An 18,502-nucleotide genomic window follows, 5' to 3' on the forward strand; every position below is an offset into this window, starting at 1 on the left:
ACGGTCCCTCTTTCCGCCATCTTTATCAAGGGCAACCGGAAACAGTCTTCTAAGTTCACCGGCCATTAGAGTGATTCGGCATGAAACCTTTAACCCAGTAGGAACCTGGCCTAAGAAAACAGTTCACACTGCTTTTGAACATTGTGTTCAAAGTTCACCACAGCTGTTTCATAAAGGAGAAACTGGAGACAACTGAATGTCCACGGGCATAATGGCGAAATAACTGCCAACCTCCAAGTTTGCAATCATGCGTTTGTATATAGCCGGGAGAAATATCAATAACCTCAGATATGCAGATGACACCACCCTTATGGCAGAAAGTGAAGAGGAACTCAGAAGCCTCTTGATGAAAGTGAAAGAGGAGAGTGAAAAAATTGGCTTAAAGCTTAACATTCAGAAAACTAAGATCATGGCATCTGGTCCCATCACTTCATGGGAAATAGATGGGGAAACAGTGGAAACAGTGTCAGACTTTATTTTTTTGGGCTCCAAAATCACTGCAGATGGTGAGTGCAGCCATGAAATTAAAAGACGCTTACTCCTTGGAAGGAAAGTTATAACCAACCTAGATGGCATATTCAAAAGCAGAGATATTACTTTGCCAACAAAGGTCCGTCTAGTCAAGGCTATGGTTTTTCCAGTGGTCATGTATGGATGTGAGAGTTGGACTGTGAAGAAGGCTGAGCGCCGAAGAATTGATGCTTTTGAACTGTGGTGTTGGAGAAGACTCTTGAGAGTCCCTTGGACTACAAGGAGGTCCAACCAGTCCATCCTAAAGGAGATCAGTCCTGGGTGTTCATTGGAAGAACTGATGCTAAAGCTGAAACTTCAATACTTTGGCCACCTCATGCGAAGAGTTGACTCATTGGAAAAGACCCTAATGCAGGGAGGGATTGGAGGCAGGAGAAGGGGACAACAGAGGATGAGATGGCTGGATGGCATCACCAACTCGATGGAGGTGAGTTTGAGTGAACTCCGGGAGATGGTGATGGACAAGGAGGCCTGGCATGCTGCGATTCATGGGGTTGCAGAGTCTGACAGGACTGAGCAACTGAACTAAACTGAAAAGGAAAAAATAGGTCCCACCAAAGTTATCCACACAAGGGAATGTGAATACAGACAGGCCAACGTTAAACTCTGTGTAATCTGAATTGCCCCACCACACCCAAAGAACCCGGTTCTCCTGCGTTGCAGGATTCTTTACCAACTGAGCCACCAGGGAAACCCATCTTCAAGTCTGTATCTCCTTAAACCAAGGCCCCTAGTAGGCTGGTGGGGGTGGGGGTCTTACTATGTTACATCTACCTCCTCACTTGATAGGGGTCGTACTATTTTACCTTTGTATGCAGATGACTGGCTGGGGAGAAGTCACTAGTTCAAGGTCTGAGCTTCAGGAGTGCTAAAGAGGGGATTTATATATACAGTAAGTACATGTTGAAATTTCTTTCAAAAATAAAATGACTTTGGAAAAAGCTAGTTAACCCTAGAGTGTAAAAAAACAAAACTGGGGCTTCCCTGGTGATCCAGTGGTAAAGAATCCACCCTGCTATGCAAGGGACAGGTTGGATCAGTGGTCGGGTTAGATTCCACATGCCACGGAGCCACCAAGCCCCTGGGCCACTATTTCTGAGCCAGCACTCTAAAGCCTATGTGTTTTTTTTTAAGTGCTATTGAAGTGCTTAAGTATGCTCTTGTAGGTGAACAGGTGTCCCTGACACATGGGATTGAAATGAATATTTTGCTTTCTTTCTCCCCTTTTGGCTGCACCCTTGACTTGCTAGGTAAGTCCCACTTTGCCTTTTTCACGTGTCAGATGGTAAAGGTCTTTTGGAAGACAGAGAACTGTTTGGTTATCTGGAACCACTAAGCAGGTACCAAGATTTGAAATTTGAGGTAGTACATTTAGTTCAGTTCAGTCGCTCTGTCGTGTCCGACTCTTTGCGACCCCATGAATCGCAGCACACCAGGCCTCCCTGTCCATCACCAACTCCCGGAGTTCACTCAGACTCAGACTCACGTCCATCGAGTCAGTGATGCCATCCAGCCATCTCATCCTCTGTCGTCCCCTTCTCCTCCTGCCCCCAATCCCTCCCAGCATCAGGGTCTTTTCCAATGAGTCAACTCTTCGCATGAGGTGGCCAAAGGACTGGAGTTTCAGCTTTAGCGTCATTCCTTCCAAAGAAATCCCAGGGCTGATCTCCTTCAGAATGGACTGGTTGGATCTCCTTGCAATCCAAGGGACTCTCAAGAGTCTTCTCCAACACCACAGTTCAAAAGCATCAATTCTTTGGTGCTCAGCCTTCTTCACAGTCCAACTCACATCCATACATGACCACTGGAAAAACCATAGCCTTGACCAAACGGACCTTTGTTGCCAAAGTAATGTCTCTGCTTTTGAATATGCCATCTAGGTTGGTTATAACTTTCCTTCCAAGGAGTAAGCGTCTTTTAATTTCATGGCTGCACTCACCATCTGCAGTGATTTTGGAGCCCCCCAAAATAAAAGTCTGACACTGTTTCCACTGTTTCCCCATCTATTTCCCATTTAGTTAGGTTGGTAGACAGACAGTTGTGAAACAATTGAAGGTGGAAGGGGGTTGACAGGATATGACTGGATGGCATCACTGACTCAATGGACCTGAGTTTGAGTAAACTTATGCACAGGCTACCTAGGAACTAGAACTTAACATGGGGTGAAAGCTGAGTGCTGGGAGTCAGAGTAGAGAAATTTACTTTTTACCCAAGTAGCTTAAAACCTAGTAGATTGTGTAAGTTATGGCTGCCAAGTGACTGTAGTTTCTCCTTGTTTAGAGGTTCTCTTAAATTTCAACCCCGATGAAGCAGTTTATCTGATGTCACTTGACTTCGGCATTGTTTAAAACCTCTACAGGAAATCCCCAAAGTGGTGATACAAACACATACAAGTGGGGGATACACACACACAAGGCACTGGACTTTGTTCCCAGTCACCACTATAGAGAGTATCAAGAGTAACTGAACATACCCTTTAATCCAGCAATTCCACTGCTAGGAATTTACTTCTAGATCAGTATCAGGGAAGTTGCCTAAGAAGTTTGTGTAAAGCTATACATCACAGTACTGTTTGCAAAACCAAATAATCGGAAATTACCTTCAGGACCAAGTAAACTATGACACATCCACACGTTAGGAGTAAAGATAAGGAGGTTGCCCTGCATGCGATATGAGATCACTGTACAGTACAATGCATTTTGTTAAAAGACACACAAATTGGAAAACTTCCCTTATAGACAAAAAAAGACTCTCAGAATTCCCAGCATCACCCCCAAGCCACAGCTCTGGCCCACACTGCTCCTCAGAGCTGGGTCCGTCCCTCTGGAGGCTGCAGCTGTTCCTAGCCACCCTGCCTGCCTTCAGAAGACTGAGTGGGAGGGAAGCAGACACACCTCAGAATCCCAGAAAGTGACCTTTATTTTCCAAACAATTTTATTGAAATGTGCCAAGAGTACATGGGCAGCACAAATGTATGAACAGGAAAAAAAAAAAAAAAGAAATCACATGTACAATAATTTTTAAAAAGTGAAGGTTAATCTTGGGAGATATCAGTTCCCCTTCCCCTCCCCCTTTAGACTTCCAGCCAGTCCATTATGGTTAAAGCCTCTACTAAACTAGCATTTAAAAAAAAGGAATACAGGAACATTTGCAGGAAAAAAAAAAAACAAACAAAAACCAGCATAAAAGAAAGAAATGTTTTCCTGCTCAGATGGGACTCTTCTTAGGCACCTAATTAGGAGGCGTGCTGAGCGGTGGAGAAACACAACTTCAGAGTGTATGGGTATGGCCCATCTGTAAGAGAGGAGAGAGACATGACTGGGCCCCTTTCTGGAGACTTCCCACTCCCCACATTTCCCTGGTTTTGCACACATCTTTTTCTGCAATTCGGGGGTCTAACTCATCCTTGCCAGTTTTGAGATTCAAAAACAAGCCAAATCCACAAGGCATTCCTCCTTCTGTTCCTTAACTGCAAGGAGGACCCCTTTCCCAGCTCTTTAGCTGGTACACGAGGAGAGGCCTGCCCAGGAACTGGGTAGGTGAATTTTACCTGCTGGCTAGCACAGCCCCCCTTTTCCTGGGCATTATGTGAGCCAGCCTCTGACGCACACAGAATGCCAGCTCCTTGGAGGACAAGCCTAAGCAACTCCCAAGCTGGCAGAGTGGGTGGCAGCAAGCGGCTAGGCTGGCCCTCCCATGTGGAACAGCAGGCTGCTCTCCTGGCGACCAGGTCCCACCTGCCTGTGTCAGCAACAAGGAGGAAATCTCCAGGGCCCTGTCTTGACAGTAGGAAGGACGGCTCTGGCAGGAAGCCAGCCAACCCACTAGGCCACAAGGGAGATGACTGCGGGACACACAGATACTCACTTGGGTTTTTCATCTGGTAATGGTTCAGGAAGCCCAGAGTCTCCAGGGCATCACTCTTGGATTCCCACTCCAGCAGTCCAGAGGAGCTGCGTTCACCTGAGGGAAAATGAAGGTGTTAGGCTGATCTGAGGAGGAGCCAGCGAGCTGCCTGTGTACCACCAGGGAACGGTGGAGACAGGCGGGGCAATTCACTCACTTTTGCCTGAGAATACTTTCACAGAAGATGGCCGCTTCACTCCCAACTCATCGCAGATCTGCAACAGAGAGAGAAAACAGACTCAGGAACACAAGAAGTGCCACATGGTGGAATGCAAGCACACAACCAAACACCTGCGTTTTTCTGGACAAGGAGTCGCTAAGCTTTTCTCACACACTCTGTGTTCCTATGATCCCCCTCCCCAAAGACTGAAGTACATCACTATTATGTTGCCAAACACTGGAAAACTGCTTTTTAAATTTCCCATCTTCAGCTGTTAATTTGGGTGTGTTGCAGGTACTAGGTAAATGTTTGCTGAACTGAACAGCAACACCTCAGGCTAGAATAAGGCCGAAAGTCCAAATCAGCAGTCAGACTCCCACCCTTCCCTGAAGCTGCCTGGTTCCCCTCTGAGGGCACTGTAATGGGACCCTCCCTTCTAATGTCATCTAGGCCCCAGAGGGCCTGACAGCACAGGTGTTTCAAGATTGGGCTCCAATCACCAACCTACCATCTAGACAAGGAGGACTCTCTCACGGCAGATGAGCAGCCACTCTAGCTTGCCAAAGACGCAGAGAGCACAGGAGACTCCACTGCTGGTAGGTGTTCTGTGCTGTTCTGAGCCTTCCTTGGTCCCTGACATGTGTCCGGCACCCAACCCAAAGCCCAGGAGAGTGGGAGCTCAATAGATATTTGTTAAAAAATAAGAAAACGGATGGCCTCCTCAGATGCCTGTGCCGAGGGACCAACTCCGCAGCACCCACCTCAAAGAAGTTCTCTTCAGTCACCTCCAGAGGGGCATTGAAGAAGTGCAGCACATTGCTAGGGTGCTGGATGCGGTTCTTGGCTGCCTGCTCTGGAGTGGAGAACCGGTTGTTCCTTGATTCACTGAAGTCTTTGTAACTGCAGGACCCGTCTTCTAGCCCATATGACTGACCGGGCATGATGGCTGGTTGCTTGGAGACACTGTTGGACAGAAGGGGAGCCCCCTGTCAGACCTCAAGCTGTCCCCACCTTCTACTGTGGCTTTCCCATCTGACAACACTGTGTGCCTCGCAGGGCCCTGCTCCACAGCAGAGAGAGGCTGACAAGACACTTCCATCACACCCAATGCCAGCCTGGCTAAGCACCTGGCTGTTCTGTGCTCCTCTGACCCCTGTCCAGATTGGGCTCCACTGCCCTTCCCCTCTCCACACCTCCCAGGCCCACAGAGATGGGGTACCTACCAGACATTCAGCTTCTGCCCAAACATGAAGTTGTTGTTGAGGTGAGTGATGGCCCGGTCCACAGCATAGCCATCAGCCATCTCCACCATGGCAGCCCCCGGCTTGCTTTTCATGAATTTCACCTTGAGAAGAGCAGTCACGGTCAGCACCACTGGTCAGGTGCCAGAGACCCTTCTGCTGACCCTTCCTAGTTAGTTAAAAGCAAGTGAACTCCTGCTCTGGATCTAGGCTTCTATCTCCTCACTTGTTAAGACAGGTGGACAGAGACACTGGCCTGGCCCACAGCAAGTGCTGAGCCCAAGGTGGGCAGCAGAGACTCACTTGGCAGTGTTTCCCTAATGGCAGGACCCAACCCATGAATGGGTCATTTAATGAAGCACAACAGAAAAGCGGCCACAGGGGGAAAAAAGCACCTACTCCCATCAACACAGAATATGTACAAATACTGAGTTGTGGCTGTTATACAAACACTGAAAAACAGTAGTGTCAGCTAGAAGTCCTGCTTCCACATAAAGGCACGTGAAACTGGACAAGTTATCTGCTGCCCCCGATGCTTTCAACTTCCCTGCTTGTCTAAGGATTCTTATAATGAATTTAAGCAACTTACAGCACCTTTAACACCGTCCTGATACAGCAAGAATACCTGACATGTGCTAGCTGCTATTATCAATGGGCTAGGTCAGGGGCTGCAAAGCAAAAGGCTTTCAGGACCCAGATGGGTTTGACAGCAGAAACCACCTAGTCTGAGGTCGGCGGTCACCAGGCAGCCCCAGGCAGCTGTTACCCCTGGGAAGGCAGAGCACTCAGTGGTGCTGTTACCACCTGAAGCGCTCCAGAGAAAACCCTTAGTACCCACTCTGGACCTGCTTGCTTCTAAAGAGGCTCCTGCACGCTCTCTGCTCACTGAGGGGTCAGAGGATCAGGGCCTCCCTTGGGCCTGTCAGGTTTACTAGGAAAGCAGTGGACCTAGCAGAAGCTCACCTTCTCCACATTGCCATACAAGCAGAAGACATTGAAGACCCGGTCACAGTTCATCTTAGACTGATCCAAGCCATAGACCATGAGCACAGGGCTGTCGGCGTGGGGGCCATACTCGGGTGGTGGGGGAGGGGGTGGGGGGTGCCCATACTGGGGGCCGTAGCGACTTGGGCCCCGGCGGTGACCCCCCACTGGTGGGCCCATCCTTCTCCCTTCGTAGTGAGGTGGGGGGGGCCCGTAGCCCTCATCATGGTAATGGCTGTGGTACCCACCGTGGGGCCCTCCTGGGGGGTGGGAAGGAAAGAGAGGGAGGGCGGGTGAGAATTTGCGTGTCGGGCGGCGGGCAGGGGCACACGAGCCACGGGAGTCCACGGAGGAGAACCCCCTGCCCTCACCATATTCTGCGGGGTGATCTCCCAGTAGAGGGGGCTGCCTCTGGCGTTTGTTAGGGTTGCTGCCAGGGTCACCTGTAGACAGAGAGAACAGTCAGAGGCTGACTTGGAAATGGGCATCTCCCTCCCTCCTGACTGCAGGGCACAGTCTCAGCGTCCCCTGGCTCCTGAGGGCCTGGGCACCGGCCTTCTGAGGGCCGGATCCAGGGTGGGCATGAAGCCCAGGTCTCAAGGCTGGAGCCCACCGTCCCTCCCCCAGCCCTGCCCACTGCAGGCAGGTTGCTTTCCTTTCCCAGTGAAGGGTGAAGCCAGATTCTGGACTTCCCACCTCCCAGAGCTCTGCCAGGAAGGTCAGCTCTTGGGCCCTCTGGGAAACTTGCAGCCACTATGGAAGCTGACTGGGGGCCAGGAACAGCGTTCTACAGTAACTCCCAAAAAGGCAAAGGAGCCATAAAATAACTCAGGGAGGAGCAGAAAGGTAAAATCGGGCCCTTGAAGCCCCAAGGTTCTACGAGTGCTAGGGCCCACTCTCTAGAGACGATTTTCTCAAATCTGGTCCCAGTCACCCTCCCCGCTCATCATGTTCACCCCAAGGAGAGGGACTGTAGGAAAGGACAAAACAGGGCATCATCAGAACCAATTCAAATGAGCATCATGTACAAGGCATCAACATTCTCAAGACAATGGCGCAGATCCACCCTGCCCCACCCACAGCTACAGTTCATAATCGCTACCTTAACTTAGCACTTCAAATGGCAGACACGGTGCTAAGCGCTTTACAAACAGACATCATTGTTTCTTAAATTCCTCACAACAACCCTATGAGGTAGGTACTAATATTTTTGCCCCATTTCACAGATAAGGATAATGAGCAATTAATTTTTAACTGAGCAGTTAAGACACTTTGGCCCAAGGTCACAAAGCAAGTTAGTGACTGAGCCGGGATTTGAACCCAGGCCTGGCTGACTCCAAAAACCCAGGGCTTGGGGCCACTGCCCTTTCCTGCCACCCGGCCTGGGTTTTGTTTTCCAACAGTCATTACAAAAATGGAAAAGGGTTACTTACAGCAGAAGTACAGAGTACAATATCCATTTGTCACAAAAAACAAATCTGTGTTTTCTCTTACCATTGGACGCTTCAACAGTGAGTTAGCACAGTTCTGAAAGATGGCGTCCCACCAAACATACACTGCGACCCTGCATCACATGGTTTTACAGTCATAAATACAAGTTACGGTACACATCCGCTACAATTTTTTTTTCTTTAAAAAGAATTGTTTTAAAAGTCAATGTCTCGATTAAGTCAAAAATGGCTCACAGATGTTCTGTCCTCAGAAGATACCAGAAAGCGGACAATAAAGGTGTATGCAGTGGGTAGTGTCCCTCCGTGTTGTCACTCCTCACTGTGTGCTCAGTGCGGTGCTGCTGGCTGTGTAGCGCTCCGTGTGCGTGTCTCCTGGTTGTGAGGTGTGCCAGTGGCCCCGCTATGCCCGCACTTTTGGCCTTGGGAGCGCGCCTGGTTACCCGCCAGCAGGTAACTGTGTACCTCTGAGCTGTTTGGTTTTAGGTCTGTTTTGGCTTTTTGATTTTTTTTTTTTTGCTGTTGTTGTGGTTTTTTTTTTGGTTTCTGATCTCCAGCTGGTGCAGATTATGTTGGCAGCCGATGACTGCAGAAAAAAAATATATCAAAACACAAAAGAAAAAAAAAGAAGGCCCTCCCCAAACCAAAGGACTTAAAAAACAAACAAAAAAACCAAACCCACATGGCGAGGAATGGAGAGGATCCTATTGTCTTGGAGGCCCATGGAATCTACTTCAGTCTATGAATCGTTCTCCGAAAAGAGCGCCGCTGGCTGGCTGGGAGAGCTCTGTTCTCTGTGTTTCCTACTTCTGTGTACATTTTCGGGTTCAAGTTTGCTTGGATTTTGACTTTTTTTAATGTTTAGTAAAAAAGCAGTGTCTGCTGCCATGTTGCGTCTCTTTCTTTGTCTCTGTCTGCCTCTGTCTCTGTGCTTGTAGCTGTTCCTTGGAGCACGGTGTGGTGGTGTTCTTGATGTAGTGAGCTCAAGTCTGCGGCTGTTTCTGGGGACGTGGTGGAGGCTGCGTGTTCTGTTCTCTCCAGGAAGAGCTAGTGGTTTCTACCCTGTGTGTTGGTGAGCAATGTGCAGAGGCAGAGCCGCTGAAGTCTGGTTCCCGAGGGGGTGGCGAAGCACCGCCCTCACTCCAGGTCACCTCATCAGCTCTCGTTTTTTTTTTGACCCCGGGCCTGGGGCCGGCCAAAGCTGAGAGGCATGAAAACCAATGCACAGCCAGCCCCTGCCACTAGCCCCTGCCGGTCTGCACATCTTCTACTTATGTTCCTTGGAGAAGAAATGGTTGGTTGCCGTGTTTCTGTTAGCAGTCATGTAATGCCATTGCCCGCTCTGGTACATTCACTTGGTCACCAATTTGCCTCTGATCTCTGGAGGGGGCAGCCTGCCCCACAGCGCCCATTGTGAGGGTCCTGGGGAAGAGTCTAGCCCACCCGGCCCACGGCTTCCCAGCGGCAAGGGCAAGCAGGACAGGCCTGCCTAGAAACAGGCGCCTCTGGCTTCCCAGGGCCGGTGAGATGTCAGCAACCAGCCACCTCCCTCAGCCCATGGCCTAGTCCAAACAATCAGACCAAAACAGAAACAGACGGGTGGTTTGGCTGAGGGGGTGCTGCTGTTTTTCAAAGGCAATGCTCCACCTCTCCCTCCTATCCAAGGCAAACCATTCTTGAGAGATTCTAGGAAGAGGGTTGTCCATTTGGGCCCCATGCAGAGATGTTGCGTCCCCTCTACAAGTGAGGCAAGGCGTGTCTGCCCCGCTCCAATCCGGGGTGTCTGAACTTCACAAGGTCAATTTGCTCAAAGGCTCTGCTGCAAAGGCCTGGGAGCCCTCATCACCTCCCCCGTCTCTCTCCCCACAAGCAGACCCTGTCAATAGTGGACAGCAAAAGGGCCATTCCTAGCCCAGTGAGAATGGAGTCAGTGATCCTAAGCAGCCTCTGAGAAGGTGAGCGGCAGAACCCGCCTGGGAGCTGGGAGCCACTGGTTTGCAAGCCATTGCCAGGGCCTGTGCTCTGTTCCCCACCCCACCCAGGCCTCTGCCTTGACCCTGCATCCTCAGCTGCATCAAAGGGCCGCAACCAGCAGCTAGGACATAGAGGCCCCTTATTTACCCTCTTCCACAGGAGTGCCTTCTCCAAGAGCTGATCCTTAAGGCCCTCCCACGTCCACAGGGAGCCCAATGGCATTACATAACCCTGAGCCCAGGTCTATGAAGTGAGCTAATCAAGTGAAGGCAAGGCGGGTGTGTTTAGAATAAAGCGGCCATCAGGATTACCTTGTCCACTGAGATTGGGGTTTGTGTAGTCCCAAGTATCCTGATCATTCTTGAACACGTTTAAGCGTGTAGGCTGCAGGGACAAAACAAAGCTTGAGATCAGCCAGGCCCTAGGCTCACCTGAGAAGCGGACAAGGGGCAGCCATTTCCCAGACCTACCTTTGCATATTCTATCTTCAGAGTGCAACAGCCTGAGTAGATGTCAGCCCCGTTGAGTGAGGCCTTAGCTCGCTGGGCACTCTGCACAGAGTCAAACGTGAATCAAGTTAAGGGAAAGTCCCTTCCCAAGAGCTTTTCGGAAAGAGCTCAAGTTGGGCCAAAGGGGAATGAGGGCAAGGCAGCACCCCAAGACAGCTCCAAGTGGGCTCTGGGGTGAGCTCACTGCCCACAGCCACTCCTATGGAGACAGGTAGAGTGCTGCGCTGAGGCACAGAAACTAGCTAGAGTTCTTCTATGACTTGTACGCCCCCCGCAACCCAGATATTAGCATCAGCCTTCTCTGTCACCATCAAAGGTCAAACCACCTTCTTCAGCCGAACCCTCCCCTTGTGCTACATGTCTTGACTAAGCCTGAACAGCATCTGAAATGTCAACGAGATTATGTTCCTGTCCCGAAAAATCCATCACTGAGCTCCCTCTGCACCCTGATCCAAGCTTCACCCCACTGCCTGGGCCACCCTAACTTCTTCGGATGTCTTAAGGAACCCTCTGTTCGCTACTCCTCAGTTGTCAGGTTGTTTGCTTTCTCCAACACTAAGTGCCTGCCCACTTGCAGACCTCTGCAGAGGTGGTGTCCTCGGTGGTGCACGTATCAGTTCCCACCTCCACGTGAAAACAGGACGTCACTTCCTCAGAGACCTTCCCAGAACCTCTGTAAATTCCATCCCCTTATAGCTCACAGCATGCTCTTCTTTCCCTTCAGGCTTTAAACTCTGCACTGCACTTTCACAATACACAATTAACCCTTAAACATGGGTGTGTTTTACAGATACCGACCTCTGTGCAGTTGAAAACCAATATATTTAACCAACTACAGATAACCTACTACTGAAGTATGCACTTAGTAAGTGAAATTCACCTTAAGAGGATCCACAGAGTTCAAGCCTGTGCTGTTCAAGGGTCATCTGTTTACATGTGATTGTTTAACTAACCCTCCCAGGAGACCATGGGCTCTATGAAGGCATCTGGCACAAGGCAGGTTTTCAGGAGACACATGCTGCTTGAAAATACGGACTCCTGTGAGCTCCCATCTCAAGGAACACCCATTTCCCAGCAAAGGATATTCCACCATGGCCTGGACGCCATTCTTCCGGAAAATCACAATTCTCTGGACAGGACCACAAGGATTACAGATAGTATAAAGAACATCCTGTAAAAACCAAAGATGAAAAGGCACCAGCCAATCAGTCTGACTCAGGGGAAAGGGAACATGGAGAAATGGCAGGAGAGAGACTATACAGAAGGAGAACCTCAACAAATAACTGCTGGCACGCACCGTGGTAATGGAATAGATGGGGTTTAGGATGGTAAAGAGAAGCACACTGTTGACGCTCCGGGAGTCATCTGAGTCCCCGGGACGGGAGATTTTCTGGCTGGTAGAGTAATTGACAAAAGCTGGGTGGCCCGCAATGTAGATCTGGTTGTCGGCTGCGTAGTTCACAGCGTTGCAAGCCCCCAACACATCTTCAAACTCCACCAATGCTTGTCTCTTTTTAGGCATCACCACCACATAGCTGGCAGAGAGAACACAGGTTGCAATCATCTTAGGGGGATGGAGACCATGAGAATCAGAGGACAGCTTCAACCTTCTATGAGCTGATTGCTCCCTGGCCTCTCGAGTGCTCTGAGCCCTGTCATGGCATCCTGACCCGTACCTTACACCCCTTACCGTAAACGGCATGACAAGCAAAAGGTGTCTGCAGCTTTGGCATTACATTCTTTGGCACAGAACTTGCTGTAACTTATCCAAAGTACAATGGCTAACCCCAGGAGTAGTGGAGCCTCAGGACCTAGCTAAAGGAACCTGGACTGAAATTGAAATAGGTTACTTCCAACCAGAAACCCGGTGACACGTAGGACACCAAGGAGTTAACTCATTTGAATACCCAAGCCCAATCCCTGGCCTCTGACTGAGTACCTGATGGGTCCAAACTCCTGCAAGGCCTCCACAAGGTCAGCTTCCACCACACCATCAATCAGGCCCCTGATGTGAACAACTGGGGAGGCAGGGGTTTTATGCGGGTCATCGTAGTTCTCCTGAGAAAGGAAGCAAAACCAAGATTTTACTTTCTGCTGTATAAGATGGTGGCCTACTGGGTTCTGCACTGTTGGGGACTCAGATGGATAAAACATTTGCGTGTCACCCAGGAAGGACATACATGGCAGACAATAAGGAACAGCAATTCAACCAATCATCCCAAAAGGATTCTGGGTCAGCAGAGCAGAAGGCCTAAGTGGATGGCCACTTGCCTAATGGCTCTCACTGTTAACTTCTGAAGATGACAAAATGGAAGATGAAGCAAATCTCAAGCCCCATCTTATTAATTCATTCTTCCCAGAACCAATCTCTTCCAACTGACCAAAGAAATGTGGGAAGAGTGGCTTTGGAAAGGGGACTCAATGTTCTGCTGCTGCCTGAACCGGGACATTCCCTTTCCATTCATCCCAGCTTCTTCGCTCATCCTCTATTGGAGGAAGCTGCCATCACCACACAGCCAAACACTGCTGTTCCCCATCACTCATCCCCAGGTCCAGCAGGTGCCTCAGACACTGTGGCATCCAGGCCAGTCTTTACTCTCCCACCAAAATCTGTATTCAAAAATACTACCTATACACCAAACTAAGGAAAAAGAGGGTGAGGAAAGTCTTAAAAAAAAACAAAACACAAAACTCCAACCCATATCACTAAAAACCAGGACACTTCCCTTCCCAGGGGAAGTATTTTTCCACCCACAGACAAAAGTCTCTGAGAGTCAAGAGGAAAGTTAAGCTTCTCCTCCTCTCCTGGGCTCTGGGCCCAGCCTCCCGTCTGAGAACCACTAGGCAGAAGCCCATGTAACAGGGGCAGAATGGGATTCTATTTCAGGAATGAACCACACAAACCACAGGCACCACACCCGCCTGAGGTTACCAGCTCAGCGATTTGGAGTTCCACAGCCCTCATCAGTACTAATCCCAGCTGCTCCCTAGTTTAGCTACAAGATCAAATGTGTAATAGTAACACCATTCTTTATCTTATAGAAGACTGTTAAGTATTAAAATACCTTTATTATGCATGCAATGAAGCTTCTCGCACAGTTTAAATGCCTGTAAACCACAGCTACAGAGCGCCACTAAACCCTGGAAAACCCTGCAAATGGCTGAACCGGACAGGATTTCATGAACTTCCAGGGAAAAAAAAATGGGCTCCAAGCCAGGAGTAACAATTGGTTGTCTTTTCGACGTAGGACGCTGAAGAGGCTGAATCCCTTCCAAAGTGCCCACCCCTCAGGGAACAGTTTCGTTCATCACACCTACCGCACCCATTTAACCCCAGAAATTGTAGGCAAACTTGCGATGACTCCAAAGCATGGTTCAACTTCCAAATATCTAAAAAGACCTTTCACAACTTTTTTCTTCCGGTTTTCAACGTTCACTAAATGAGGCATACTTTGATCTGGGTAAATACCCTCAAGTAAATAAAGTTCTATATTGAGACAAAACATGACGCTACAAAACTAAACAGTGTTCAGGCATAATGCCCAACTCAGGCGCGGAAAAGGCCACCACCCACTAGTTCCCGCTCAGGCGGTCCCCCCCACCCCCCGCACAACCGCCCACGAGGCCCGGACAGGAGAAGTGCGCCTGCGCATAGGGCCAGAGAAGAGAATGATAAAGAAAAAAAAAACGGCCCGGCCGCGTGCCCGGCCCCCACATGCCAGCCGGCGACGCCTGCGCACTGCAGCACCTGCAGCGCGAGCAGTTTCCTCCGCCCCCGTACACCCGGCTCTGTAGAGCGCGCACGCGCAAGCGCTTGTCCTCGCGCAAACCCCGCCGTTTGCCCAACGCCCGCCCCTCCCCCACCCCTTCTACAGAGCGAGGGCCTGGGCGCGTGCGCACAGCCCCCCAACAAATAAATGCCCTCAAAGTGAGAAAATTTCCCTCCCTGCCCGACCATCTCCAGCGTCTAGGACCCTGGCCTCACCCCGCCGCCACCGCCCGCCGCCCCGGCTCCTCCGCCGCCGCCGCCGCCGCCTCCATGCTGGTCGCCGGCGTTGTCAGTCTTGAGCCGTTTGGGGGCCCGGCCGCCCTCACTGCCGCCGCCGTAGTAACGGCCACCGCCGCCTCCGCCGCCCGCCGCCGCCATCTTCACCATCGCTCCGGACCGCCTCCGCTGCTCGTCCGGCTGCTGCCTCTGCTCCAGCCGCCGACGCCGCTTCTCCGCCCGGGGCAGCAGCCTCCGCGACATGGCGGCGCAGAACCCGCCTCCCCCCGCCTCTCATTGGGGGAGGGACACGCCCGTCACCCGCCGCCCCCACCCGATAGGGGGAGCCACTGGTCCCGCCGCGGGGGGAGGGGAAGCCTCCATACGCCTTGCGCGCCTATTGGGTAAAGCGCACGCCCTTCTGCAGGAGTGCCCGCCCTCGTTTGTCTGGGACACTTCTTATAGGCGAGAGCTTTCTGCCAGTCATTTCTCTGGCCCCGCCGCCTTAAAATAAACTGTAACTTGATTGGTTGGATTTCTGGCATGGCATGGCCTCCTTAGGAGTACCTGATAGGAGCAGCACACCCTCACTGTCAAAAGCCCCGCCTCCTTCCCACTTTCATTGGTTTTTCTCGCTAATCCATCAAACCAAAAGACCCCTTCGCCTCTCCACAAGGAAACAAGACGGCCCCCTCCCTTTGCCTCTCTCCAAGGGCTACTGCAGACGCCGATCTTCTGCTAGACGCCCGATTAGTTAATTGAGAGTGGAAAGAGTCCTCTCACTAGATGTTAGGCCCACTGGTGACCCCTGATTGGGTGAAAAAGGGGAACCCACTTTGGCGCAGTCTACGAAAGGATCGGGACCGAGGACGCACGCGCGAATCGCGTTCAGTCACCTCCGGAGGCGGGGCGACCCTCCAGAGGAGGGAAGGCCTGGAGCACCAAGAGTGTGTGTTGATTCCTGTGAGCAGCACCGGCAGGGTAGACTCTTAGAAGGGCAATTGCCAGTGCAGCTCTGTACCGATCCCTATCTCCTATTCCTCTCCATTGCTAACCTTCACAATGCCAGAGGGAAAAAAATTTTAAACTCAATTTGACCCTTTCCCTCAGTATTAAACCATTTGCTGCTGCCGTCTATCTTATGACCCTGTCCAATTCGCCCGCGTCCTTTCACCACTTCACCTCTAAATTCAACCACAAATAACTCCTTTTAGTTTGCAGAAAGGGAAGAATCTCGCACCACACGATCTATGCCCGAGCAGGCTCTTCGAACTAGAACACTTTCATCCACTATCCCTCCTGCCAGAATTAGGGATCAACATTCTAAAATTTCTCTTGTTCGTGCTCAGTTCACGCTGAAAAGCGTTCTTGGCCCTACCATCCCAGACCCTCGGTTTCCCTCGTGCTAACCCCTGATAGCTCAGGCCACCGGTTTTCACTCGACAGTCCTTACTAGTCTGGGTTGTCAGTTTGGTGAATGCCCTTTTTCGTAGCATGAAAGTGCTTGTGTGATCTGTGTGTTGATCTTAGTGAAGCTGCCCACGACCACGCCCGCCACCAAGCGCCAGGCACCCGGCACAGTGCTAGCTAGCTACTCGGCAAAGGCGAGCAGTTATGGTGTTCTAAGTGTCCGACGGGCCTCATTTCCTCAGGGACGGGTAGGGCTACCCACGCAAAGAACACCCACCCAGTCTCTAGGGTCCAACGACGGCCAACGCCCGGAACGTGGGGGCGGGGTCCGGGGTTGACCCTAGGATCCGGCCCAAAGAACTCTATAACCTTACGGGGCTGTCTGCTGGCGGGTGGTGGGTGTGGGGGGTCGTGGGGAGGAGGGAAGGAGAATGGAAGAGGCTAAAGATGCTACGGAACTTTTCCACTCGGGCGAAAGGGGCTTCCTGAAATAGGGTGTCCTCGTGGAAACTAAGTTTGAAATGGGGTCAGTGGCACTAAGAGAGTGGGATCGGCTTGGTAGCTCTGTGAGTTTGGGGAGGTGAAAGTTGGGGTAGGCTGATCTGGATCTAAATCAGCTCTCAATCACCCCGGAAAGATCCGAAGAGGCCGGCCAAAAGGAGACGGGGGACGGCGCAGCGCCTCCAACACGTGATCGGATCGACAGAATTAAGGCTGGGCGGGTCGGACTGAAGGGCGGGGTCGCCGAGGTCCCGACGTCAGAGGAATGCGGTGGGGGGAGGGGGAGAGAAGGGGCCCCTCCCCTCCCCGCCCCCGCGCCTGTCCCGGACGCCCCTCGCGCCGGCGCGCGCCGACGGGACGCGGCGGAACCGTACCCCGCGCGATACGTTTCAGGCCGCTCGCCCCCTCGAGCGCGTCCACGGCGGGCGACCGAACGGCCGCGTTATCTGCACCCCTGGGCTCCCAGCCTCCGCCCCTCCCCCACCCGTTGCACGCGGACCGCGGCCGCGGGCCCGGGGCGGCGCCTCCCTCGGATCCCCCCGCACCCCTCCCTGACCCCTCGCCCCCAGCCCCTACCAGTTCGGCGGCGAGCCTGGCCGGCCGTCCGAGATCGAAAAGAGAGCAGACACTGGGAAGTTTTGGGGGAGGGAGGGGCGGGCCTTAAAGGGACCACGACCTTTTTCCAGCCGGGGGAAAAAACACGTGGGGGGGTTGTTGCGCGGGGAGATCGAGAGTTGCCCCGCAATTGAATGGAGGAAACAACGCAAAAAGAGGATGGGAAGACTCCGCATCCCTTTTCCCCAAACAACTCCAACCTCTCAACACCCGCCCCACATCCCTCACAGAAAGTGGCACAGTTGTTTGGGAATCAATGCCTCTTTGCTCCTGGTCAGCCAAGTGTTGCGTTGGTTGAGGTGAATGTTGGGGTGCTCATTATACAGACAGGGAAATGAGCTCAGGGGACGCTGGCAACTAACCCAGGATCCCACCGCTTGTAAGTGGCAGATATAGACGAATTTGCCGCAAAGACGCATAACCACTGCAGTGCCTGTTATGGTTATGGAGTGGGGGTGGGGTGGGGCTGCAGTATACCCTGGAGATTAAGAGCGTGGGTCCCGGGGTCAGACTGTCAGCTTTCAGATGTGGACGGTGAACCTACTAGCTCTGTGGCGTTGGAAAAGTGATTTCGCATTCTGGGGCCTCTGTTTGAGTTGGGTGCAGGTGCACTCAACTCACATCGTTGGCTGGTCTTGAGAGGTGCTGAGAATGTCCAAACGGAAGAGACTGAGGCCGGGAGAAGGGAAAGACCAGCTGAAGATTAACTAGCCTCTGAAAAAACAAATCCTCCCCTCCTTAGCACCCCCAGGGCATAATCTAACCTTTGTGGGCCCTTCTAAATCCACGCCTAACCCTTGAACACTGGTTTTCCTTCTGTTCATCAAATACCCAAAGCTCATTCCTGATGCTGCACTGGCTACTAGTCTGTCTAGAGGACACTCTTCTCCCAAATATTTGCTCTCATTTGACAGGCTTTGGCTCAAATGTCACTTGCTAAGCACCCTGCCTAGTTAGCCCCCATACATAATCATGGTTTCCCATCTTTGCTCTTATTGACATGTGAAAATATCTAATTATTTAATTTTTGTCACCTCACTAGCATCTGGGCTCTTTGGGAGCCAGAAGTAGGTATGTTTTAATTCCTCCAAGGACCATTCATTCATATAACAGATGTTTATTGAGCTCACACTATTTGGGGTATCTGGGATAAAATGATGAACAAGATAGGAAAAAACTCCCTCCTTCCTGGAGTTTACAATCTAGTGTAAAAGATGCACAATTCCCAAGTAAAACAT

At 51.4% G+C, this 18,502-nt stretch overlaps 1 protein-coding gene across 3 annotated transcripts; it reads right to left on the reverse strand.

Annotated features, from left to right (window-relative positions):
- Positions 1-3,432: 3,432 nt before the first annotated feature.
- On the reverse strand, positions 3,433-17,266 carry HNRNPL (heterogeneous nuclear ribonucleoprotein L). 3 transcript variants are annotated; one of them, XM_055551862.1, is made up of 13 exons: positions 17,226-17,266; positions 12,693-12,811; positions 12,051-12,288; positions 11,839-11,924; positions 10,715-10,811; positions 10,556-10,628; positions 7,194-7,265; positions 6,802-7,082; positions 5,821-5,942; positions 5,359-5,560; positions 4,595-4,652; positions 4,399-4,494; positions 3,433-3,825 (listed from the first exon to the last, which is right to left on the reverse strand). In XM_055551862.1, the coding sequence occupies exons 3-13, from the start codon at positions 12,273-12,275 to the stop codon at positions 3,767-3,769; spliced, it is 1,371 nt and encodes a 456-aa protein (XP_055407837.1). In that variant the 5' UTR covers positions 12,276-12,288; positions 12,693-12,811; positions 17,226-17,266; the 3' UTR covers positions 3,433-3,766. The 3 variants fall into 3 exon arrangements, with proteins under 3 accessions (XP_055407837.1, XP_055407836.1, XP_055407835.1); XM_055551861.1 differs by lacking the exon at positions 17,226-17,266 and adding an exon at positions 14,739-15,028; XM_055551860.1 differs by lacking the exon at positions 17,226-17,266 and adding an exon at positions 14,739-15,033 and having other exon boundaries at positions 6,802-7,265.
- Positions 17,267-18,502: the final 1,236 nt, after the last annotated feature.

Source organism: Bubalus kerabau, chromosome 17, assembly GCF_029407905.1.
Source record: "Bubalus kerabau isolate K-KA32 ecotype Philippines breed swamp buffalo chromosome 17, PCC_UOA_SB_1v2, whole genome shotgun sequence".
Taxonomy (NCBI): domain Eukaryota; kingdom Metazoa; phylum Chordata; class Mammalia; order Artiodactyla; family Bovidae; genus Bubalus; species Bubalus kerabau.

Bases quoted from the DNA above. Each gene is read 5' to 3' on its own strand.
- HNRNPL (XM_055551860.1), bottom strand. From the start codon at position 15,002: ATGTCGCGGAGGCTGCTGCCCCGGGCGGAGAAGCGGCGTCGGCGGCTG. The intron at 7,266-10,555 runs GTAATCCTGATG...CTCTGTCTACAG, and splicing joins CCCCAATCTCAGTGGACAAG to GTGACCCTGGCAGCAACCCT. The intron at 5,943-6,801 runs GTGAGCTTCTGC...GCTCTTCTCAAG, and splicing joins TGTATGGCAATGTGGAGAAG to GTGAAATTCATGAAAAGCAA.